The sequence below is a fragment of the Panulirus ornatus genome, chromosome 63 (genome assembly GCF_036320965.1).
Source record: "Panulirus ornatus isolate Po-2019 chromosome 63, ASM3632096v1, whole genome shotgun sequence".
Taxonomy (NCBI): domain Eukaryota; kingdom Metazoa; phylum Arthropoda; class Malacostraca; order Decapoda; family Palinuridae; genus Panulirus; species Panulirus ornatus.
Window position 1 is genome coordinate 27,951,716 of NC_092286.1, and position 27,531 is coordinate 27,979,246.

At 40.0% G+C, this 27,531-nt stretch overlaps 1 protein-coding gene across 1 annotated transcript in view; it reads right to left on the reverse strand.

Annotated features, from left to right (window-relative positions):
- Positions 1-26,995, reverse strand: part of LOC139746051 (methylcrotonoyl-CoA carboxylase subunit alpha, mitochondrial-like) — a 43,332-nt gene extending 16,337 nt beyond the window's left edge. Inside the window, 8 exon segments of the mRNA XM_071656883.1 lie at positions 1,956-2,127; positions 3,326-3,535; positions 9,260-9,355; positions 13,777-13,914; positions 21,189-21,336; positions 21,465-21,682; positions 23,945-24,137; positions 26,840-26,995. Coding sequence (XP_071512984.1) covers positions 1,956-2,127; positions 3,326-3,535; positions 9,260-9,355; positions 13,777-13,914; positions 21,189-21,336; positions 21,465-21,682; positions 23,945-24,137; positions 26,840-26,877 — 1,213 coding nt within the window. The 5' untranslated portion in view covers positions 26,878-26,995.
- Between the last annotated feature and the right edge of the window lie 536 nt (positions 26,996-27,531).

The window sequence follows — 27,531 nt, forward strand, 5'->3', positions numbered from 1 at the left end:
ACATCACACACCCCTGCCACAAACCTACATTCACTGAGAACCAATCACTTTCCTCTCTTCCTACACGTACACATATCTTACATCCTCAATAAAAACTTTTCACTGCTTCTAACAACTTGCCTCCCACACCATATATTCTTAGTACCTTCCACAGAGCATCTCTATCAACTCTATCATATGCCTTCTCCAGAAACATAAATGCTACAGACAAACCCATTTGCTTTTCTAAGTATTTCTCACATACATTTTTCAAAGCAAACATCTGATCCACACATCCTCTTCCACTTCTGAAACAACACTGCTCTTCCCCAATCTGATGCTCTGTACATGCCTTCACCCTCTTAATCAATACCCTCCCATATGATTTCCCAGGAATACTCAACAAACTTATACCTCTGTAATTTAAGCACTCACCTTTGTCCCATTTGCCTTTGTACAATGGCACTATGAAAGCATTCCTACAACCCTCAGGCACCTCACCATGAGTCATACATACATTAAATAACCTTACCAACCAGTCAACAATACAGTCACCCCCTTTTTTAATAAATTCCACTGCAATACTATCCAAACCCGTTGCCTTGCCGGCTTTCATCTTCCACAAAGCTTTTACTACCTCTTCTCTGTTTAACAAATCATTTTCCCTAACCCTCTCACTTTGCACACCACCTCGACCAAAACACCCTATATCTGCCACTCTATCATCAAACACATTCAACAAACCTTCAAAATACTCACTCCATCTCCTTCTCACATCACCACTACTTGTTATCACCTCCCCATTAGCCCCCTTCACTGAAGTTCCCATTTGCTCTCTTGTCTTACGCACTTTATTTACCTCCTTCCAAAACATCTTTTTATTCTCACTAAAATTTAATGATACTCTGTCACCCCAACTCTCATTTGCCCTCTTTTTCACCTTTCTCTTGACATCCTGTCTCTTTCTTTTATACATCTCCCACTCATTTGCATTATTTCCCTGCAAAAATCGTCCAAATGCCTCTCTCTTCTCTTTCTCTAATAATCTTACTTCTTCATCCCTCCACTCACTACCCTTTCTAATCAACCCACCTCCCATGCTTCTCATGCCACAAGCATCTTTTGCGCAAGCCATCACTGCTTCCCTAAATACATCTCATTCCACCCCATTCCCCTTACCTCCTTTGTTCTCACCTTTTTACATTCTGTACTCAGTCTCTCCTAGTACTTCCTCACACAAGTCTCCTTCCCAAGCTCACTTACTCTCACCACTCTCTTCACCCCAACATTCTCTCTTCTTTTCTGAAAACCTCTACAAATCCTCACCTTCGCCTCCACAAGATAATGATCAGACATCCCTCCAGTTGCACCTCTCAGCATATTAACATCCAAAAGTCTCTCTTTTGCGCGCCTATCAATTAACATGTAATCCAATAATGCTCTCTGGCCATCTCTCCTACTTACATATATATACTTATGTATATCTTGCTTTTTAAACTAGGTATTCCCAATCACCAGTCCTTTTTCAGCACATAAATCTACAAGCTCTTCACGATTTCCATTTACAACACTGAACACCCCCTGTATACCAATTATTCCCTCAACTGCCACATTACTCACCTTTGCATTCAAATCACCCATCACTATAACCCAGTCTCATGCATCAAAACCACTAACACACTCATTCAGCTGCTCCCAAAACACTAGCCTCTCATGATCTTTCTTCTCATGCCCAGGTGCATATGCACCAATAATCACCCATCTCTCTCCATCAACTTTCAGTTTTACATATATCAATCTAGAGTTTACTTTCTTACACTCTATCACATATTCCCACCACTCCTGTTTCAGGAGTAGTGCTACTCCTTCCCTGGCTCTTGTCCTCTTACTAACCCCTGACTTTACTCCCAAGACATTCCCATACCACTCTTCCCCTTTACCCTGCTTCATTGAAAAAAAGAATCAAATTCCCTTACCAGTTTCAATTCTGACACGCTGGCTGGGCAGTGGTGTTGACAGGTGTTTAAGTGGACCTGCTCCTGGAAGGAAGCCACCTCTAGGATCTTCAGCATATATTCTTGCTTCAAAACTATGTCCTGAAAGTTCAATCTCGTCCTGCGATAGAGGTAAAGGCTCCCCAGCTGCAACCTAATCAAAAATAAGAGGAAATTTCATATGTGTACAGTGCATGGGTAAGGTAATGTTCAGCAACCTATTCAAACTTATATGAAGAGATTTACATCTTAAGTTTGGTAACAGCAATTAAACAAGCACAAAGAACAGACAAAGAAGGTCCAGACTGAGGCTACAGATAAATGACTTAACAGGAAGAAGCTATAAATCGGACAACCAAAGAAGAACTTGAAGTTATCAAACCAATCTGATGATGCCATTAAAGAACAATTCTTCAAAAGATGCAAGACAAGAGCCACTATAGGCCACAACAAAGACCTGTGCATGAAACTTGTTGCAGCAGATGTAAATAAGAATTTTTATCACATCAGAGTCATGGAGAAATGGAATCAGGTAAATGACATAATTGTGAATGCTAACAGTCAACGAAAGTTTAAAAAGTTGTAAGAGCATAGAAAATTCAAGGTATAGGGCCATAAAAGTACAGAACTCCCTCCTTGTACTGTAGAAATAAGTAATTACAGGGCTGGGGTAACCAATGATATGCTCCAAGGCTCAGTCTTAAAGACAGATTTTATTCCTGATCGACATTAAATACTTACCATAAGGACTGAACTTACAGTTACAAATGTTTATGAATGATACTTGGACTCAAGAGAGAAATACGGACTGACCAAGAATGCATGAACTTACAGAGGAACTTAGACACAGATTTGGTTAGATCCTTGAAATAGTTGATAATGTTCAAATCCAGTGAATCCAAATTAGTGAGGATGAGACGGTAAAAGAAGGTATCAGTATGACTCGCATTTGACAGAAAACAAATTTTATGAATCTGTTTGTAAAGAGAAACAGCAATCATAAGCCATAACAAGAAATTTAAAAAAATGTGTTCCAAATAATGTAAAGATGTAATGCTATAGTACTGTATCAGAGTTGTGGGTGGATGGGGTAAACTAAAAGATGAAAAAATGAATACTGACCAAAGATTGATAAGTTGTAAGACAATCAGGAAAGCCTAAGAAATGGGACGTATGAGGTTAGGACCCTTCCAATATTGTGCAAATAATTTTCTTTTCTTCTAGTCTGAGATGGTAAAGGCAACTGAATGCCCTATTCATGGCCATCTCATTAACAATATGTATATATGTATAATAAAGGTCAGTTTCACCTAATTTTGTACATTAAACTTTCCATGGTAGCTATCACTTACCCTGAGCTGCCATTCAACCAAATCAGTGTTGGTAATCATCTCAGAGATTGGATGTTCCACTTGCAAACGTGTGTTCATCTCCATGAAGTAGAAGTTATGTGAGGCATCCAGGATAAATTCCACAGTTCCAGCACCAACATATCCTACAGCACGTGCTGCACGAACAGCAGCTTCACCTATTGAGCGTCGAACTTCCCACGTCAAGCCTGGCTAAAATATAAAAGTTCAAATCATCTTTCCATACTCTAAAATTTCCATAGCAGCATCAACCTTTAAAGGTCATATGAAATTTATTGGTAATATCATGCTCTGAAAAACAGCAGAGTTTACATTTATATATGTTAATGTGTAATATGTCACAAATGACCAATTATTTGCAACAAATATTATGAAACAGGAAATTCTTTTTACACTAATGTTGCATTGATTTACAAAGAGAATAACACATCTAGATAAATGGTAATCTGAATTTCCACTGCAGTGCCAGTGATGGCTTGCTATATATTACCTAGAAAATACTTGTTGAATACCTGGGAAAGTCTGAAGTCTTAAACTGCAAATCATTATTCAAAAATAACTATTTGCGGATTCATTCGTCACTCACTTTCATCTCTTGCTTTCTACCTGACTCTACCTTTTACATCTTCCTTACTTCTGCTCAGCCTCTTGAGTTTATTTACTCTGGCAACCCTCATTCTAATCAACAGATGAATTCTATAAACCCCAACTAACACCTCAATCACTTATGTGATAGCTACACCAACATGTAACATTTTTCAGCAGTATTCTAAGTGTAGATGTTGGGTCTTTTACACCTGAAAGAGTAGACCTAAAATGATTGTTCAAGACAGTGTCAATACCAACCTGCTCTGATGATGGAAAACAGAGTACCCTATGCTTTAGGCACACTCTGGTTTCAAAGCAGCATCATACATGACATATAGAGAATGGAAATGCGTAAATCAGGCCATCATTTCACATGTTCCTGACATCACTTTGCTAAGTGGGGAAACTGTGAACAAGTAGGAAATTATAAAGGTACTGCAGCCTTTTTAAGTGGTTCTCAAGGACACTTCCTGTATGCAATGCAAAATTTATCAAATGCATGTATCCAGAATCTGATCTACAGTTTAGTAATCTACATCATCCCTCAAAAGTTTGGAATAAAAATTAAAAAAAAGAAAAAAAAGAAAAAATTAAATGATCATATAGTGCATGAGGGTTCAAAATGGATGAATGTACAAAGGGATACAGTAATGGTAGTATATGAAAAGAAGATATTTACTGATTGCTCTAATAAAATCCATGTGATTTCTCTGATCAAAATATAGGTTTTTGTGTTTGAAAAACCATTTCCCTACCTTAAGGATAGCCCTAAGACCATCAAGAGCAACTGTCTGGGTGGGGGGTAAAAAAAAAAAATTTCAACCCAATAATAACTCAGCATATTCATGGTACACTCCATTATAATATCACATTGTTGGCTCATGCTTATCCACTGAGATCTAACAACAATAGACTAACCTGCTCAGGTCTATGAAGTCGAGGCATGAGGATGAAATGGTGAAAGGCTGACAGCCAAACCCATGACTCATTGACCAAGGGAATCTGTGCCTCCAGTTTTTCATGGTCAGGATTCAAGAAATAATTTTCAAAATGTAAAGAGAGGAAGGAAGGAATACGAAAATTGAATGCTCATAATACACGAAATATGGAATAGAAATGGCTTTTCATACTTTGGGACATACTATTCTAACCTACAAATAAAGTACAACAGACTTCTGAGACTACACCTACATGAAGGGAGGCATTCCTTAACAAAAAGCATTCATAAAACTTTACAAAAAGGAAAGATCTTTCACTTAGTAACAACAAAGCCTTTGCTCTGGAATGTACTCAAATAAAGTTGGCATATTCAGACTGACACAAATATAGCTATCATTTCATAAAGGTGTTGTTGAAAGCCAAACCTTCCTTCACTAATCACAACAACAGATTTCTACAGAAAACCAAAGAAGAAGCTCTTTGAGCATATCTTTACCATATAAAATATTTCCTTTTCCAAGACCAGGCTGATTCACAAATAAAGATCATCTTGAGCTGAGGTGTTTTGATTCTATTGTTATAGGCCTCATCAGAGTAGCAAAAATTAGGCAAAACTCAAATAGTTAAAATTCTAAGCCAAGAAACAAGTCTGGAATATCCTGACAGCAAGATAATGCTAGAGATAGAACAGGTGAACATTAAAGGGAAAGGATAACAAAGGGGCCTGAATATCATAAGAAGCATCAAAACACAAGATGTCTCTCCCAGGTCCTGGTTACAAGATGTTCAAAGCCAGGGACCAGGATAAGTTCCCAAGAATTCTACCTAAAAACATTGCTTCTCCGATCAAAAGGCTTTACATGCGAAATAAGGTTTAAGGTGGTATGTACAAGGCTGCTAGGAATCATAGTACCTAGTCAAGGGGTTTATACAAGGCTGCTGCCAATCATAGTACCCAATCAAATGGGGTCGATAAAAGTATCAATAAGATAACTGTATTTATTTATTTATTTATTTTGCTTTGTCGCTGTCTCCCGCATTAGCCAGGTAGTGCACGGAAACAGACAAAAGAATGGCCCAACCCACCCACATGCACATGTATATACATACACGTCCACACACACAAATATACATACCTATACATCTCAACGTATACATATATATACACACACAGACATATACATATATACACATGTACATAATTCATACTGTCTGCCTTTATTCATTCCCATCGCCAGCTCGCCGCACATGAAATAACAACCCCCTCCCCCCACATGTGCGTGAGGTAGCGCTAGGGAAAGACAACAAAGGCCACATTCGTTCACACTCAGTCTCTAGCTGTCATGTATAATGCACTGAAACTACAGCTCCCTTTCCACATCCAGGCACCACAAAACATTCCATGGTTTACCCCAGATGCTTCACATGCCCTGGTTCAATCCATTGACAGAACATCGACCCCGGTATACCACATCGTTCCAATTCACTCGATTCCTTGCACCACTTTCACCCTCCTGCATGTTCAGGCCCTGATCACTCAAAATCTTTTTCACTACATCTTTCCACCTTCAATTTAGTCTCCCACTTCTCCTTGTTCCATCGACCTCTGACACATATATCCTCTTGATCAATCTTTCCTCACTCATTCTCTCCATGTGACCAAACCATTTCAAAACACCCTCTTCTGCTCTCTCAACCACACTCTTTTTATTACCACACCTCTCTTACCCTATTATTACTCACTCGATCAAACCACCTCACACCACATATTGTCCTCAAACATCTCATTTCCAGCACTTCCGCCCTCCTCCGCACAACTCTATCTATAGCCCACGCCACGCAATCATATAACATTGTTGGAACCACTATTCCTTCAAACACCCATTTTTGCTTTCCAAGATAATGTTCTCGACTTCCACACATTCTTCAACGCTCCCAGAACTTTCGCCCCTCCCCCACCCTATGATTCAGTCCCACTTCCATGGTTCTATCCGCTGCCAAATCCACTCCCAGATATCTAAAACACTTCACTTCCTCCAGTTTTTCTCCATTCAAACTTACTTCCCAATTGACTTGTCCCTCAGCCCTACTGTACCGAATAACCTTGCTCTTATTCACATTTACTCTCAGCTTTCTTCTTTCACACACTTTACCAAACTCAGTCACCAGCTTCTACAGTTTCTCATACAAATCAGCCACTAGCGCTGTATCATCAGCGAACAACAACTGACTTACTTCCCAAGCTCTCTCATCCACAACAGACTTCATACTTGCCCCTCTTTCCAAAACTCTTGCATTTGCCCCCCTAACAACCCCATCCATAAACAAATCAAACAACCATGGAGACATCACACACCCCTGCTGCAAACCAACATTCACTGAGAACCAATCACTTTCTTCTCTTCCTACATGTACACAAGCCTTACATCCTCGATAACAACTTTTCACTGCTTCTAACAACCTGCCTCCCACACCATATATTCTTAATACCTTCCACAGAGCATCTCTATCAACTCTATCATATGCCTTCTCCAGATCCATAAATGCTACATACAAATACATTTTCTTTTCTAAGTATTTCTCACATACATTCCTCAAAGCAAACACCTGATCCACACATCCTCTACCACTTCTGAAACCACACTCCTCTTCCCCAATCTGATGCTCTGTACATGCCTTCACCCTCTCAATCAATACCCTCCCATATAATTTACCAGGAATACTCAACAAACTTATACCTCTGTAATTTGAGCACTCGCTTTTATCCCCTTTGCCTTTGTACAATGGCACTATGCAAGCATTCCTCCAATCCTCAGGCACCTCATCATGAGTCATACATACATTAAATAACCTTACCAACCAGTCAACAATACAGTCACCCCCTTTTTTAATAAATTCCACTGCAATACCATCCAAACCCGCTGCCTTGATGGTGTTCATCTTCTGCACAGCTTTTACTACCTCTTCTCTGTTTACCAAACCATTCTCCCTAACCCTCTCACTTTGCACACCACCTCGACCAAAACACCCTATATCTGCCACTCTATCATCAAACACATTCAATGAACCTTCAAAATACTCACTCCATCTCCTTCTCACATCACCACTACTTGTTATCACCTCCCCATTAGCCCCCTTCACTGAAGTTCCCATTTGTTCCCTTGTCATACGCACTTCATTTACCTCCTTCCAAAACATCTTTTCATTCTCTCTAAAATTTAATGATACTCTCTCACCCCAACTCTAATTTGCCCTTTTTTTCACCTCTTGCACCTCTTGACATCAAAATGTCCACTGTGCTGGCTAAGGGGGTGAAAATCTTTAGATAAACACATGATCAATGCTACAATGACAAAAGGGTAATCCTAGGCCAAATGAGATTTAAGACAAGTCTTGGCAGATGCCTCTCTCTACCCAGCTAGACATCTGTACTGGTGTCATCCAACCCATCTTCTTACCCCCTCAGCTTACTGCAGTTATTTTGAGGTCCACTGCTCCTCTCGTACCCATTCAAATAAATATACCATTAACCAATATTAAAAAAGGTCCTCTTAAAATACATTAAAAGGCTTAGAGGTATTTTGGCACTCAGCTAGCTTATTTAGAAAACATATGTTAATAGCTTATGGCAGAGATAGAAGTAACAGCCTTGCTTTACATATCCCCTTTTTGATTCATCAGTAACATGCATCAGGTATCCACTTAAGAGTGAACGAATGGAGACACAGCCTCCAAAACAGGCGTAAACAAGACTTACAACCAAACTCTAAGATTGGCAGTAAATGCTCTAAACAGTTACTGTTGCTACCAGGATTTAACATTTACAAAAAGCTGAGGAGGAAGGGAAGTGGTATAGCACATTTGTGTTGAAATCCCACCCAAATAATCATGGTAGGATGCATCATCAACAAATCAACTAGGATGCACAATTCATCAACAATCAGGAGGTTTTACACCAAAGCTGTGTATAATCCAAACCTCCTATAATTACCATGCTGCCCGCAAGAAATTTCTCAATGATAGAAAACAAATGGGGTATACATAATTTTTTTTGTATATCACACATAATTACCTCTCCCCACCTTCCAAAGGTAGTACTAGGGATAAATGAACAAAGGCCTCATTTGCAAACAACCATTTTCTAGCTGTTATGTATAATGTACTTGAATCAAAGAGTACTATCCACAATCAAGCCCAAGAGATGAATCCCTGTTTACTTTACATGCCCTAGTTCAACCCATGTCTTTCATCAAACCCCCACCCCTTTTTTTTAAATGATCAAAATGACACGAGTTAAGCATACGACAATCATGGTCATCTCAGGTCATCATCAGGTGATACAAGGAAAAACTATAAGTAGTAAATGATAAACAAAAACTAATTACTTACAGCTGGGGCTTCTTCAATAATCTTCTGGTGGCGACGCTGAACTGAACAATCCCTCTCAAACAAGTAAACGTAGTTGCCATGATGGTCTCCAAAAACCTAGAAAATAAAATTGCACTTAGAATATGAATGGATATCTTTCATGGATCCACTATCTCGCTAATGCAGGGAATGGCAATCAAGTTTAAAAAAATCTTTCATCGAGTCCAACTTTGTCCATGACTGAAAAGATACAATAGTTAGGAATGAGAGCTTTTAAATACTTACATCTAAAAATCCTACATTTAAAGTTGACACCAGTGCAGATACTTGTGTAAGTGAATGGTGGGTGGGGTGAGGCAGAAGTGAGACAGCAGTTTGAGAGTACATAAGATGGAGGAGGAGGTGAAGGTGAGTATAAGCATGATTAGATATTAGTAATGTACGAGAAAGGATTTTTACACTTATGAGCTCAATCTCTTAAACTTTAAACATCATGCAACTTCCTAGATTTTACAAGACTGTCTGCATTCACAGTCTTATCACAAATCTTATTCTATTCATACCCAGTTCTGTTATAATAGAAATAGTTCAATACATCTTTTCTAACTTGTTTCTTGTTAAGTCTTCTGGTTGCACTTTGCTGATTTCAAAAACTTCTCTCTTAACTTAGTCATCTTTGTTCAAAACTTAAAAGTCATAATCGAGCATCAGCAAATCCATGTTTCCTATAACTCAGCTTCCTTAATCCAAGCACCCTATTGCCTGCCCTCCACTGAACCCCATCAACCTGACGTATGTTTCTTCAGCTTCCTTAATCCGAGTACCATATTGGCTGCCCTCCACTGAACCTCATCTAGCTGACCTGTTTCTTCAAAGCAAATGATGAAACTAGTAAGACATATTCTAATCTATATCCATCTATATGCTATGAGTATTTTGACAAACATTTCCTTATCAATGCACTACAATACAATTCTAACTTTTACTAACACATAATTTGCACCCTTAGTTCTCCTAATATGGTGCTTTGGTAAGAGAAAGGTGTATCAACTCCTGAAAATCCCATTCATACCTAAGTTTATAAGACATGTTTGCAACAGGTCTATTATAATAATGATGCCTTCTTTTACTTTCTCCCATCTTCCATCAACATATACTAGGCTGTTTCTCAATGACTCAGGAGCTTGTCCAATTCTCTTCATAGGATGGCACAATCCTGGTCATTCCTTATTCCTCTCATGATCTGAGTGTTACACAGATATATTCTAGTCTGACACCATAAGAGTTTACCAACCACTCCTCTAACACATTCTCCTTTTCTATCTCTCATTATATAGGTACACTATTTCTGCCACTGTTGGACCATGTTATCATAATCTTATTCCATCATTTCCAACTGGGAACATCCAACCCCTAGCCCCTTCTTGAAAAGCCAACTTTGGAACTATGGGAGAACACAATGATCTTCCTTTCACAGATTTCGTACCAAACTGATTTTCCTTTGAGCCAATGCTACTTCACTGGCCAGGACACATCTAAATGTGCTGCCCATACAGCAGAGGTCATCTTGGTTAGGAATGAGTCCTGCATTCTTTCTTCTACTAAACCTTTATCTCCTCAATTACGGTTAAATCACTTTTTAGATACTTGGTGCATCACAGACAAAGCATACTAGGTATGAATTTTTCACGTTCTGAATCTCATCACATCTTTATTTCTGCTCAGAATCATTGCAAAGCTATTCTTTGTTGAGTCAAGAACACTTTAAAAAAGTATGAGTTGATATGAATTTCTCTTCAAGAGATAAATCTGTCTAGCATTAAAAAAAAAAACCCTTACTTTATTTCCATTGGACAAGGTCTTCAGGGTTCCCTCACAGATTTAGGTTGGCAAGACATATGAACAACATGGTGTACTTTCTCATGGCCTTACAGTGTGTGTTTCCAGCTAGCTCTGATTGTTTAAAATCTATTTCATCTCTGTCTAAAAGCGCAAACTTTCCCTTCTTCTAGGATGCATGCCTTGGTTTAGCCCATCGCTAAGAAAGTATAAAATTCTGGGCCTTCTACTATTTCAATAAGCTGACTTTTGTTATCAGCTGAGACTGAAACTCTACTTAACTCCCACTTTCTTGAACACTTAGAATCCTATTCCTTACTTATAGATCACTAACATATCTTTCAAAGTGCAGTTCTTATATGACTCACCTCTGGTTCTTAAGAATACTAGCAAATCTTTTTATGTGGTCTCTGACATTTCTAAAGCATTTCACCAAGTTTGGCACAAGACTTCGCCTATTAAACTTCCTTTGTAGTCTCTGCTTCTCTCATTCTCTAATATGTAACTTTTTTCTGGTCGTTCCATTGCATCAATAATTGATGGAGTGCCACCTCTCCCTTTTCTTATCAAAAGTAGTGCCCTTAGGGTTCTGTCCTATGGCATATTTTCTTTCTTCTCTCCATTAACTTTTAAATGGTGGTAAATCCCATCAGAAAGTGCAAGAAAAAAAATCCACTTTCTAACATCAGCATTCAAAAGTAACAGAAAATAACAAAAAAAGGCAATTATATTTTTGTACTGGTCAATTCAGAGCTAAGATCCAGTTGAAAGCATGAACGATATGTTTGATGACTCCTGTGGAAATGACGTCTCCTTTCTATTGAGCAAATTTTCCATCCGACCTCTCTTCACAAACAGGTATGGCATTAGTGGCAAATAACATGAATATATTAAGGAATATTATGCCTTTCACACTAACACTGAGGGTGAAAGAGATTGGTCAGCAAGTGTGGGAAATACATTTAAAGATTTGTTTCCCTTGTTATAATGGACCCTCTATTCTATTTTCATAAACATGTACACAGCAGGCAGTAAATTACAAGAACATGAAAGGAAATACTGCACCTTTCCAACTATCAATAAGTGGTTGGACTTGTAGGAAGAATTCTGGAGGCATTTATTCTCTAGAAAATATTCAAGCACTTTACCTGTTATATGTTATCAAAGTCCTCCATAACTCTAGGATTCCATGAAGAGAAAATTAGGTGCGCTAGTTAGTTAATCATACCCTTATGTAATTCTGCTAAAATCATCATGTCACTTACAATCTCACTTTTCTTATATTATTCTTCTTCATTTTCCTTACCAACCAATGCATATCATACCTCTTCCTCACATCAACTTCACTCATCTGACAATCTACATATTTTCTGCAGGGTCACCAAGTATGCACAACCTTCTGGTGGAAGGCTGTGTACTCATTAAGGTGGTAAATGGGGTACCAAGGAGAGCAGAATTTTCCCCTCCACCTTTTGAGCAGTGAAGAAGAACCCTATTGTATACTAATGGTAGGATACGTCAGCTGGACATTTAAACAGATGCAAGAAAAGCTATCACATCAACTGCCATTAGCTGATGGTAGCTGTGATTTCAAGTGTTAATGATCTTTTTTCTACATCCAGCCCTATTCACTGTTAACAATGACCACTCCACTCTGCATAATTCAACTTACTTTCCCTACCCCACTAACTCTGATGCTCACTCATTTTCTCATAATGAACATATTTTCTCTTTTAATCTAAACCTGTGCAACAGGTAATCTGGTTAAATTCAACAAAGCAAAAATGGTTTCTACATACATTTCTGTGTAAATCTCATCTAATTTCTATGATTCAATGATAATTTGCCAAAGCTCAACCCTACAATACTATACACATGCTGAATATAATTATATCTTCCACCTCCACCCACATTAAGGAAATTGCAAAAATCTGCTTCTCAAAAGCACAGGTGCTTGTACAGGTGCTCTGATTATTTGATATGTGAGCAACTATTCCAGCTATTTTGAGGAGTATGAATATTTCCAAAGATGTGCACGAATACAAGGAAAGACTGACCAAGAGGATATATGTGTCGGAGGTGGAGGGAACGAGGAGAAGAGGGAGACCAAATTGGAGGTGGAAAGATGGAGTAAAAAAGATTTTGTGTGATCGGGGCCTGAACATGAAGGAGGGTGAAAGGAGGGCAAGGAATAGAGTGAATTGGAGCGATGTGGTATACCGGGGTTGACGTGCTGTCAGTGGATTGAATCAAGGCATGTGAAGCGTCTGGGGTAAACCATGGAAAGCTGTGTAGGTATGTATATTTGCGTGTGTGGACGTATGTATATACATGTGTATGGGGGTGGGTTGGGCCATTTCTTTCGTCTGTTTCCTTGCGCTACCTCGCAAACGCGGGAGACAGCGACAAAGCAAAAAAAAAAAAAAAAAAACTTTAATACTAAGTTTACATCAAATCTATACAAAGAAAACTGTCATCAAATGGTGGGAGGTGGGCTAAGGGCCCTCAGGGTAAGAGCAATGAGACTTTATTGCACCTATTATGGGAGCAAAAACTCTTTTTTTTTACTGTGCTCAGAGGCCTTCCTCATTAAGAGAAAATATTTTCTTTCCCTAAAGTTCCATTTTTCAGGCTAAAAACACACTGTGGAAAAATTTTGTTCAGCTGCTTCAACTTCAAGATGAAACTCTGGCTCATACCTGAACTTCCACATGTCGAGGACGTTCCACAAATTTTTCAATCAGCATTACATCATCACCAAAAGATTTAATAGCTTCACGTCTAGCTGATTCAAGCTGTGCATCAAAGTCTTCTGCTTTCATAGCAATACGCATACCCTGTAATAAACAACCAGAATTTAATTCTAATGATTCATGAACTGAAGTTAGCCAATATATTTGCTTTTAATGCAAAAACTAGGAATGTTATCAGTTAATTTTAGAGAAACAAAAAGGAGAGATATTTCAAGTGTCAGAAAACATGTCAAAATGTGATCAGCTGAGTGACATTATGGAAAGGAGCAGAAAAACACAAGCATGATTTATACAGTAGAAACACAAAATACCCACACATACTTGTTTCAAAATTTGAAGATACCAGATTACTGGGCTATCATCAAAATTGTACTTTCTTCTCGAAAGAGCAACACTAACTAAGCAGTAGCTATCAGATAAAATGTGCTTGGGCCCCATGTTCATGATGAAAACACAGCAATCCTTGCATGTGCAAAATCAAACTATCTAAAATACTACTTGACAAAGCACTTACCCAATGTCCACATTGGTGCTGGATCATGAACCAGGTATTCAGACAAAAAAATAAGTCACCACACATGCAAAGTTTTAACTATCTGATATGTGAATCCAAGAAAGCCATCCATGAAAGAGAAAACAGGTAATGATGAGAAGTTTGAGGGAAAATGCCAAATTTCTTCTGATTTGTATGAACAGTGGATATCATGATAAACAACACTTCAAACACAAAAGACTGGCGAATGATAGATGCTAACATATAGATGTAATAACAATCTCTGGGGATGGGGAGAAAGAATACCTCCCACCCATTCCTCACGTATCATAGAAGGCGACTAAAGTGGACGGGAGCCGGAAGGCCAGAAACCTTCCCCTCCATGTATTTTGCCTTTCTAAAAGGGGAAACAGAAGAAGGAGTCATGCGGGGAGTGCTCATCCTCCTCGAAGGCTCAGATTGGGGTGTCTAAATGTGTGTGGATGTAACCAAGATGAGAAAAAAGGAGAGATAGGTAGTATGTTTGAGGAAAGGAACCTGGATGTTTTGGCTCTGAGTGAAAAAAAGCTCAAGGGTAAAGGGGAGGAGTGGTTTGGGAATGTCTTAGGAGTAAAGTCAGGGGTTAGTGAGAGGACAAGAGCAAGGGAAGGAGTAGCACTACTCCAGAAACAGGAGTTGTGGGAGTATGTGATAGAGTGTTAGAAAGTCAATTCTAGATTGATATGGGTAAAACTGAAAGTTGATGGAGAGAGATGGGTGATTATTGGTGCATATGCACCTGGGCATGGGAAGAAAGATCATGAGAGGCAAGTGTTTTGGGAGCACCTGAATGAGTGTGTTAGTGGTTTTGATGCACAAGATCAGGTTATAGTGATGGGTGATTTGAATGCAAAGGTGAGTAATGTGGCAGTTGAGGGAATAATTGGTATACATGGGGTGTTCAGTGTTGTAAATGGAAATGGTGAAGAGCTTATAGATTTATGTGCTGAAAAAGGACTGTTGATTGGGAATACCTGGTTTGAAAAGAGAGATATACATAAGTATATGTATGTAAATAGGAGAGATGGCCAGAGAGCGTTATTGGATTACGTGTTAATTGATAGGCGCGCAAAAGAGAGACTTTTGGATGTTAATGTGCTGAGAGGTGCAACTGGAGGGATGTCTGATCATTATCTTGTGGAGGTGAAAGTGAAGATTTGTAGGGGTTTTCAGAAAAGAAGAGAGAATGTTGGGGTGAAGAGAGTGGTGAGAGTAAGTGAGCTTGGGAAGGAGACTTGTGTGAGGAAGTACCAGGAGAGACTGAGTACAGAATGGAAAAAGGTGAGAACAAAGGAGGTAAGGGGAGTGGGGGAGGAATGGGATGTATTTAGGGAAGCAGTGATGGCTTGCGCAAAAGATGCTTGTGGCATGAGAACCGTGGGAGGTGGGTTGATTAGAAACGGTAGTGAGAGGTGGGATGAAGAAGTAAGATTATTAGTGAAAGAGAAGAGAGAGGCATTTGGATGATTTTTGCAGGGAAAAAATACAAATGAGTGGGAGATGTATAAAAGAAAGAGGCAGGAGGTCAAGAGAAAAGTGCAAGAGGTGAAAAAGAGGGCAAATGAGAGTTGGGGTGAGAGAGTATCTTTAAATTTTAGGGAGAATAAAAAGATGTTTTGGAAGGAGGTAAATAAAGTGCGTAAGACAAGGGAGCAAATGGGAACTTCAGTGAAGGGGGCTAATGGGGAGGTGATAACAAGTAGTGGTGATGTGAGGAGATGGAGTGAGTATTTTGAAGGTTTGTTGAATGTGTTTGATGATAGAGTGGCAGATATAGGGTGTTTTGGTTGAGGTGGTGTGCAAAGTGAGAGGGTCAGGGAAAATGATTTGGTAAACAGAGAAGAGGTAGTAAAAGCTTTGTAGAAGATGAAAGCCGGCAAGGCAGCAGGTTTGGATGGTCCTGCAATGGAATTTATTAAAAAAGGGGGTGACTGTATTGTTGACTGGTTGGTAAGGTTATTCAATGTATGTATGATTCATGGTGAGGTGCCTGAGGATTGGAGGAATGCTTGCATAGTGCCATTGTACAAAGGCAAAGGGGATAAGAGTGAGTGCTCAAATTACAGAGGTATAAGTTTGTTGAGTATTCCTGGGAAATTATATGGGAGGGTATTGACTGAGAGGGTGAAGGCATGTACAGAGCATTAGATTGGGGAAGAGCAGTGTGGTTTCAGAAGTGGTAGAGGATGTGTGGATCAGGTGTTTGCTTTGCAGAATGTATGTGAGAAATACTTAGAAAAGCAAATGGATTTGTATGTAGCATTTATGGATCTGGAGAAGGCATATGATAGAGTTGATAGAGATGCTCTGTGGAAGGTATTAAGAATATATGGTGTGGGAGGCAAGTTGTTAGAAGCAGTGAAAAGTTTTTATCGAGGATGTAAGGCATGTGTACGCGTAGGAAGAGAGGAAAGTGATTGGTTCTCAGTGAATGCAGGTTTGCGGCAGGGGTGTGTGATGTCTCCATGGTTGTTTAATTTGTTGATGGATGGGGTTGTTAGGGAGGTGAATGCAAGAGTTTTGGAAAGAGGGGCAAGTATGCAGTCTGTTGTTGATGAGATAGCTTGGGAAGTGAGTCAGTTGTTGTTCACTGATGATACAGCGCTGGTGGCTGATTCATGTGAGAAACTGCAGAAGCTGGTGACTGAGTTTGTTAAAGTGTGTGAAAGAAGAAAGTTAAGAGTAAATGTGAATAAGAGCAAGGTTATTAGGTACAGTAGGGTTGAGGGTCAAGTCAATTGGGAGGTAAGTTTGAATGGAGAAAAACTGGAGGAAGTAAATTGTTTTAGATATCTGGGAGTGGATCTGGCAGCGGATGGAACCATGGAAGCGGAAGTGAATCATAGGGTGGGGGAGGGGGCGAAAATTCTGGGAGCCTTGAAGAATGTTTGGAAGTCGAGAACATTATCTCGGAAAGCAAAGGTGGGTATGTTTGAAGGAATAGTGGTTCCAACAATGTTGTATGGTTGTGAGGCGTGGGCTATGGATAGGGTTGTGCACAGGAGGGTGGATATGCTGGAAATGAGATGTTTGAGGACAATATGTGGTGTGAGGTGGTTTGATCGAGTAAGTAATGTAAGGGTAGGAGAGACGTGTGGAAATAAAAAGAGTATGGTTGAGAGAGCAGAAGAGGGTGTTTTGAAATGGTTTTTTCACATGAAGAGAATGAGAGAGGAAAGATTGACCAAGAGGATATATATGTCAGGGGTGGAGGGAACAAGGAGAAGTGTGAGACCAAATTGGAGGTGGAAAGATGGAGTGAAAAAGATTTTGAGTGATCGGGGCCTGAACATGCAGGAGGGTGAAAGGCATGCAAGGAATGAAGTGAATTGGAACAATGTGGTATACCGGGGTCGGCGTACTGTCAATGAATTGAGCCAGGGCATGTGAAGCGTCTGGGGTAAACCATGGAAAGTTCTGTAGGGCCTGGATGTGGAAAGGGAGCTGTGGTTTCGGTGCATTATTACATGACAGCTAGAGATTGAGTGTGAACGAATGGGGCCTTTGTTGTCTTTTCCTAGCGCTAACTCGCACACATGAGGGGGAGGGGGTTGTTATTCCATGTGTGGCGAGGTGGCGATAGGAATAAATAAAGACAGACAGTATGAATTATGTACATGTGTATATATGTATATGTCTGCATGTGTATATGTATGTATACCTTGAGATGTATAGGTATGTGTGTGGACGTGTATGTATATACATGTGTATGTAGGTGGGTTGGGCCATTCTTTCGTCTGTTTCCTTGCACTACCTCGCTAACGCGGGAGACAGCGACAAAGCAAAATAAATAAATAAAAAAATAAACAATCTCTGTATGACTTTTGTAAATCAGGTACAGAGGAATTGTACAAGGCAGATATTACATTTGGGAGGGTGTAGCCATTTGTGTAAAAGTAAGATCATAGTAGTACGTAAAATAATATGAAACATTTATTTCAAACTGTAAAGGAAAAGAAATAAAACAGGTGCAACTAGCATAATGTAAGATATGTGTTAATAATCACCAGTAAGAAAAGATTTACTGAGAATCTGGGTCACGTGATTGCTATTATGTCATCCTCAAGGTGATAATTACATCAAGTAATCTGGAAAGAATAAACAGAGCATCCCACCTCAAGTAGCTGAGCATCCGCACTCTTTTTGCTTGCCTACATTTCTTTTTTTTTAACTAAAACAGTATGGGCAACTGAATCTTCTTATCAATGTCAACTTATCTTCACTAATAACATTCATATTGATGTGCTGAGAAGGGAAGCTGGTGGGATGTCTAATCATTACCTGGTGAACGCAAGGGATCAGATTTGTAAAAGTTTTCAGAAAGGAGAAAACAGTACGAGTGAGAAGAGGGTGGTGAAAGTAAGTGAGCCTCAAAAACAGATTTGAGTGTAGAAATACCAGAAGACTGGGTGAAGAATAGCAAAAGGTGTATGCAAATAAAGAAAAGGGAGTGGGTGAGAAATGGGAAATACCTGGGGAAGTAGTGCAAGAGAAGTTTGTGGTATGTGGAAGGTGGGAGGTGTACAGCTGAGAAAGGCTAGAGCATGGTGGGATAACATATTGTCCATGGAAGAGAAAAGAGAGTTGTTTGGGTCATATTTACAGGGAAAGAGTGGAAGTGATTGGGAGGTGTACAAAAGAATGTGGCAGGAAGTAAAAAAGGAAGATGTAAAGTTTGAAAAAGAGGGTCAATAAGAGTTGGGATTAGCAAGTATCAATAAACTTCAGGTAGAATAAAATGCTTTGGAAGAAGGTTAATTAGGCAAGAAAAACAAGAGACGATGTGAGTATTTTGAAGAACTGTTCAATGTATCTGATGATTTGGTGGCAGATGTAGGGCTTTTTGGTCAGGGAGGTATGTGAAGTGAAAGAGTCACAGAAAGTGGTTTGGAGAAGAGAGAAGAGGCAGTATAAGCCATGCACAGGATGAAATGTGGCTAGTTGGATGGAGTGAAAAGTACTGCAGCTGTAAGTCTTAAAAACAGGGGTGACTGTGCTGTTAACTGGTTTATCAGTGATTTTCTATGTATGTATGGATCATGGTGAGGTGCTGCTGTAAAAAGGCAAGGGAAACAGATGTACGTTCACTCTACAAAGGAATAAGTTTATTAAGTATACCTGATAAGCTGTATGGGAGACAGGTGAGTGAGAACATGAAGACAAGTACAGAGCATCAGACTGGGAAGGAACAATATGGTTCAGGAGTGGAAGTGGAACTTAAAAGAGACAGAAGAATTTTTGCGTGACATTTATAGAAATGGAGAAAGCAGGTGATAGGGTTCTTAGCGATGGCTTGAAGAAGGTCTTACAAATATATGGTGTCAAAAAAGCTACAAGAAGCAGAGAACCTTTCACCAAAAGTGTAAGGCATGTGTGAAAGTATGCAGAGAGGAAAGTGAGTGATTCCAGGTGAAGATGGGTCTGAGGCAGGGGTGTGTGGCATCACCATGGCTGTTTAACTTGTTTGTAGATGGCGTGGTGAGGGAAGGAACTGCAGGGGTTTTGGAGAGAGGGGTGAGTATGCAGTCTATAGGGGGTAAGAGGAACTGAGAAGTCACTTGTTGTTTCCTGATGGTACAGCATTGATGCTAGCTTCAATAAGAAACTGTACAGGTTAGTGTCCATTTGGGAGTGAGTGCAAAAGAAGGAAAATGAGAGTAAATGTGAATGAAAAGCAAAGTTATTAAATTTAGAAGTACAGAGCGAGATCAGTTGTGAACCTGAATGGATAGACTTTAGAGGTAGTGGAATGTTTTAGATCCCTGGAAGTGGACATGCCAAGAGTGGAACCATGCTAGTGAACGACATGCCAAGGAATGGAGCCAAGGTAGTAAATGCAAGTCATAGGGTAGGTGAGAAGGTAAATGTTTGGAAGCATTACAGAAATAGCTAAGTCTGCCTCTTACAAACTGGGAGACCTGTTTACTTGTCAAATTCTTTTTCTTTTGAACAGCTTCTCTGATTATACAAAGGACTGATTTATTCTTGTATGGAGTACTGACTTCGTACCTGAGGTGGTTCTAACTCTGCAGCTCTCACATCTAAGGTGGGGTCTAACTCTGCAGCCTTACTTGATAGAGATGAATCAAAAGTGGTCTGGCTTGTCAGTTCTCCCAGGGTATAAAGATGAATCAAAAGTGGTCTGGCTTGTCAGTTCTCCCAGGGTAACTTCAGAACTTGATTCACTTGCCCTGCATCACAAAGTTGGCTCACTTTCCTTCTTTTCTAAGTATCATTTTGGTTTTTGCTGGCCACTTGTGTGCCCCCAACCATTAAATAGACCATACAATACTCAGCAAGTTCTTGTGTCACATGGCTACCGTGCGGCAAGCCAAGGGTGCGAAGCAGCCATGGAAAAAATGAGATAAGTCGATGGGGTCTAGTTGTGGACAAAGGCTGTGGTTTTGGCGTATTATACATGACAAGTAGGGAATGGATGTGAGAAAATAAAGCCATTTCTTTCCTCTGTTCCTAACACTGCTTCAATAACACAAGAAACAGCAAACAAGCATGCCAAGCCATCTTCCTCACAGTGTTCTTGCATAAAGCCAAGCATGAGACAAGGACCTCAGAGAAATACATCTTGCCGAAAGGAATTCAGGGTCCAAGATGTACAAATATGTGGTTCTCTTGGCAATCTCTGGTGAAATCCAAAATGTCTCAACAAGACTCAGTGGGGCATAATGCATGATGCTCCATGAATAAATATTTCCCAGGGGGGGATGAAAAATGTGGTTTCTAAATACAATAGTTTCATTCTCAGTCACATTACTAGTTACATTTATGGTATGAAATGCATTACATTTTACCACGCATGGCTACTTACCTTTCCACCACCTCCACGCACTGCTTTAATCATGACTGGAAAACCAATTTTGTCTGCTTCAAGACGTAACCTCTCATCACTCTGGTCATCACCATGGTATCCGCCAATCACTGGTACAGATGCCTCTGACATGATCATTTTAGATGTGCTGCAAAATAAAGATGTGGTACAACTTTCTTTAATAACTGAAAAAAAAAGTTCATCAAATATCTTTGGCATATGTGGTTATCGGCTTATCAACAAAAACTATACATCCAATTAGTGATTTCATCTCACCTTTTAATTCCCATGTCCCTAATAGCTGAAGCTGGAGGACCAACAAAAATTACACCTTCCTGTGCACATAGATCTGCAAACTCAACATTTTCTGAAAGGAAGCCATAACCAGGATGTACAGCTTGAGCTCCACTCTGTTTTATAACGTCCAGGATTTTGTCCCCGCGAAGGTAGGACTCTTGGGACGCTGCAGGACCAATATGATATGCTTCATCTGCCTGCAAACCATATTTGAGCTCAGTACTTTATAACGAGACCAATGTTCAATATATACTGAACTGTAATGAGAGAATGAGTGAGGAAAGATTGACAAAGAGGATACATGTGTCTGAGGTGGAGGGAAGAGGGAGAAGCAGGAGACCAGATTGGAAGTGGAAGGATGGAGTGAAAAAGATTTTGAGATATCGGGGCCTGAAGATACAGGAGGGTGAAAGGCGTGCAAGGAATAGAGTGAATTGGAACGATGTGGTATACCGGGGTCGGCATACTGTCAATGGATTGAGCCAGGGCATGTGAAGCGTCTGGGGTAAACCATGGAAAGTTCTGTGGGGCCTGGATGTGGAAAGGGAGCTGTGGTTTCGGTGCATTACACAAGACAGCTAGAGAGTGAGTGTGAACAAATGTGGTCTTTTTTGTCTTTTCCTGGGGGGGGGATGCTGTTTCATGTGTGGCAGGGTGGAGATGGGAATGGATGAAGGCAGCAAGTATGAATATGTACATGAGTATAAATGTATATGGGTGTAAGTATATGTACATATACATTGAAATGTATATGTATGTATGTATATGTGCACGTGTAGGCATTTATGTACATATATGTGTATGTGCGTGGGTCAGGCCATTCCTTGTCTGTTTCCTTGAGCTACCTTGCTAACGCGGGAGAAGGCAATTAAGTAGGTTTAATAAATATAATTGTACGTCTTTTTCATACTTCTCTGTCAATTCTTCAATTGGAGTAGTTCTAGGAACAAAGAACAGCCTCATTTACTTACATCCACACTATAATAAACATGCATACTGCACCAAAACCAGAGCACCCTATCCATAGCCAAGTCCCACAGACATTTCAGTGGTTTTCCTCGACCACTTCATATGTTTTGGCTCAGCCAACTGACAGCAAATCATTCCCAGCATACAAAATCTATCTAATTTTGTCTATCCCATGTATGCCTCTCACTCTCCCACTTGTTCCAGCCCTGATAACTCAAGGCCTCTCACTTCATCCTACCATCTTCTCGGTATCCTCCTTTACCCATTGCCCTTCCGGAAGGTGACCTCTCTTTCCACATTCTCCTCAATGCAACCAGGACCTCTGCCCATACCCTTACCCAGTGGTTCACTTCACTTCCCACACTTACATTTGCTGTCAAGTCACTCCCAGGAACTTAAAATGCTACCTACTTCAAGGCTCTCCCTTTTCAAACTCACATGCAAACCAACCTCTCTCATCCCCCTACTAAACCCCAAATTCTATTTCTATTCACATTAATTCTTAGCTTTTTCCTTTCACACACTCTCCCAAAGTCAGACCCTAACTTCTACAGTTTCTCAATTGTCGCTGCCACCAAAGCCATGTCATCTGCATTCAGAAACGGACTCACTTCCCTGGCCCCCACACCCATAGCATGCTATAGAGATATCCCTCTCTCTAAGATCCAAGCATTTACCTCATCACCACCACATCCATAAACAGATTATAAAACCATGTTGATAACACACACCTTTGGTAGAGACTCATTTTCACCTTAAACCACTCACCTTAATGTCTCCCTACTTGCAAACATGCCATATTCTCTTCACAAAAAACTACTCATTGCCTCTAATAGCTTTCCTCCAACAACAGACATTCACAACACCTTCTACAAAGCAACTACATCAACTCTAAGCTATAAGCTATATCCAGGCTCCACAAAAACCACAAGCAAATTCTTCTCTAAGTGTTTCTTCAAAGCAAATATCTGGTCTGCACAACTTCTACCACATCTGAAGCCAGTGTTCTTCGCCCAGTCTGATTCTCTGTGCATGCCACTACCATCTCAATCACTCTCTGCCCTGTTGGCAAGATATGGAATTGGCCAACAACTTTTTTTCATTGTTGTGAAAGGAGGTGTCAAGTATCTTTAGTGTGTGAATTTGTCAGGAAACAGTGCTTAATGCTTTCTTGATGTCTAGTGCCATTACTACTGTGTAGTAGTACTACATAGATAGGTAGACAGATAGATAGAGAGACTATTGTAAAACATCAGAACCTCACAATTACAGAAAAAAAAAGATATTGATAACTGAAGAAAATAAACAGGAAATACCTATGACAATGCACCGTAACTGTGAAAGAGAAGTATCACAAAGTTTAGCTGCATATCAACATTTTAAGAAGGCTCTCTGATGAGTAAGCATTTTAGTTTTACTATGAGTACAAAAAATATAACTGATGAGTAAGCATTCTAGTTCAGTATAATTACAAAAAATAAACATATTACCATTGCAACATGCATGGAGTTTTTGTCAGGATCAGAATAAACTGCCACTGTCCGTACTCCTATCTTGCGAGCAGTACGTACAACGCGGCAGGCAATCTCACCACGATTGGCTATAACCAATTTACTGATGGGACGCTGAGCTGCAGCGGAGTGTTGGAGGCGAGCATTCCTTGCCCTCAACGTCCTCCATCCCCTGAGAAGGTAATGATTTTATTCTGTGATCATTTATCATTCTTGTCAAAATATAACATGCATAATGGGCTATACTACTCAGCAATTAATGGCCTTTCAATGGCGTTCTATATCCATGCAAAGTTCTGCTTTACCTCAAATATCCAGAACAATTACAATCCAGTGGTGGCGAATGATGAATAATGTAACCATGGCAAAAATCTACAGAATGCAATCTATAAGTATCAGAAGTAAAAGCTGAAAATGCAGTAAGAAATCCTGAAAGTAAAGCACATCATTATAGAAGTTTCATTCTTCTGATGATTCTGCTCAAACTTCCTCATCTGCAAATCATTCGTTGCACATCAAAAGCAAAATCAATGTGATACAAACATTTATATCATAGGAACTGATTATTCATCTAATGTAAGACAAAGATTTTGACAATCAATGAATACATGATGTGTTTTAGCACTACCTCTTAACCATGAGCATTAACCATCCGATAGGCTCAACCACAAACAAAAGTAACTTTTCACTATACACTTTTAATGTACGAAGCTCACACACACACACACACACACACACACACGCACAAACACACACACACTAAAGATTTAAATTAAGGTTTTAATCAGTTCTGTTGATTTTTTAAAAGTTTTTTACCTGCTTATACATTTAACCAACTCAGTATTTTCTCTAACATACATAACTTCCAAAATTGTCTCATTATTTGATATGATTCATAAAAGATAAAGTTCCAAATGATATTTCACAACCATTACTGTATTCTAAACACTACACTTGCACTACAGAAATATATTACCTAAAATCCAAACCAAAATTTGATTCGAAGTAACCTAATACATTAACATAATTCGTGATAAAGAGTCCAGTTTGGATCAATATTGTTATCATCTCTGGATAGTGAGTGACATTATTTTGCACTGGTTACGCAATGACATTGCGAATCAATTTACAGTGTCATGGTGTAACTTCGTCCATAATATTATCACCACCAAAATGATGAGGGTTATGAAAATCAAGGAAACCGTGAACACAAAACTTTGTAAAAATCATCTGAAGCTCTGAAAATCTTCCCTAAAGTAAACTAGCTGATGAGATTCGAGATAAAAGATATACCAAAATTTTGGGGTACTGGTGAGCAAGGTTCTTAAGCTGTGGCAACAATGTATTAAAGTGTGCAATAAGGCTAACAGGACTGTTAACAATACAACTCGAAGAGTATCATTGCAACTTGATCTTGCGTTGGTGAAACCACATTTGGATTATGCGGCACAGTTTTGGGCTCTGTACTATGCAGCTGGTGTAGACTGTTTAGAGAGAGTACAAGGGCAAATGAGAAAAATGATCCCTGGAATTAGAAACCTCACTTATGAGGAAAGGTTATTAAAAAGACTGAATTTACACTCACTTAAGAAGAGGAGGAAAGCTTGAGGAGACATGACTAAAGTTTTAAAATGAAAGAAGGGCTTTAATACATGGGTGAAGGGCATTAATACAGGTAGCATGAATAAAGGACAAGACATGATGGATTTGAATTAGAGAAAAAGATAAGATTCACGTGGGATGTGGGACGATACTGGTTGGGAAATAGGGTAGTAGATTTATGGGACCAGCTGCTAGCCAGGGGAGGTAGATTTTGAGGTAGATATAAACAAAGGTTGGAGGTATTTATGGGTTCAGACAGTGGGTTGTGTGTGTGGGGGGGGGTTAAGCAGGACCTGGCTGGCATGGGCCAAGCAGTGGGTTGTAGGGGGGACAGACTCAGGATGGGCCTAGCATGGGCCAAGCGGTGGGTTGCAGGGGGGAGGGACAGACTTAGCAGGCCGTGCCTAGCATGGGGCCAAGCGGTGGGTTGTATGGGGGGAGGGACAGACTCAGCAGGCCCTGCCTAGCATGGGGCCAAACGGTGGGTTGTAGGGAGGGAGGGACAGACTCAGCAGGCCCTGCCTAGCATGGGGCCAAGCGGTGGGTTGTATGGGGGGAGGGACAGACTCAGCAGGCCCTGCCTAGCATGGGGCCAAACGGTGGGTTGTAGGGAGGGAGGGACAGACTCAGCAGGCCCTGCCTAGCATGGACCTACATAGAATGAATGAGTTATCTCATTTATATAGATCAATGGGCAGACTTTTCCTTCATACGAAAATACAGACAATTCCGAGAAATCTCGTCTGTAAGTGAGGTTCTCTCCGTCATCTCAATAGGAGTTTCGACCTATTTCTGCTTCAACCTCCCCCCTCCCCCCTAACGTTATCCCTGATCTTCATGAGCTTCGTCAACTCTACCCTAGCCCAGATTACATAATCCGTTTATGATGCTTCCCATCATATTTTCTCGCCTTCTTTACCTTCTTATTTCAACATTGTTCATAACCAATGGCACAACTAAATTACTATCATATGCAAAATAGCGCTAAAATAGCGAGATAATGGCCCACAAGACGTCACTCAAACTATAATTAGAATATCATAAACACAAATGTCTTAATAATTGATAAATGAAATAACTAAGTGACACAAGACATAGATAATAAAATCAACACGGTATTTGCGCCATTGGACCTAAAAATACCAATATGTCGGCAGAATAAGCAAATTTGCCCAGAGCGCCTCCCCCCATACACCCCCAGAGAACCACCCCACCACAGCAACATCTCTCTGGGGGAATTAATTAACTGGGGGTAAGAACAGGAGGTCTTACTGATTAATTAAACGCATAGTGAAGACCCCGGACATCATCTTCCCCAGAGAACTGTGTGTTGCCACCGGCCTCTGCACCACTACTGCCTCTCTCCTCCTCACCCCAGACTCTGGGGGGGACGAGAGAGCAACTCTCCCTCCTCTCCCCACTCTCCCTCCCCCGGGTGCCGGCGCGCACACCCTAGGCGGGAAGATTTGATTAGCGTGTACACCACAGGGGGATGTATATACAGTATACAGTATACAGTATACACCATCTTGTATTCATGGCGTCTCTTAGCATACCACAGACAGACACGCCTGTGGGTATATCTAGTGGATATACTGGTCAGATTCCGTATATACCTATAGAACTAATATGTCTGTATGTATAATGGGTATACCAACCAAGAACAGATGAGTGTATAGAGTCTAACCACCATCTTGTGGGTATACTTAGTATACCAACCAATACACATGTGTGTATACTTACAATACTAACCACCATCTTGTGGGTATACTTAGTATACCAACCAATACACACGTGTGTATACTTAGAATACTAACCACCATACTGTGGGTATAACCAGTATACCAACCAATACACATGTGTGTATACTTAGAATACTAACCACCATCTTGTGGGTATACTTAGTATACCAACCAATACACATGTGTGTATACTTAGAATACTAACCACCATACTGTGGGTAT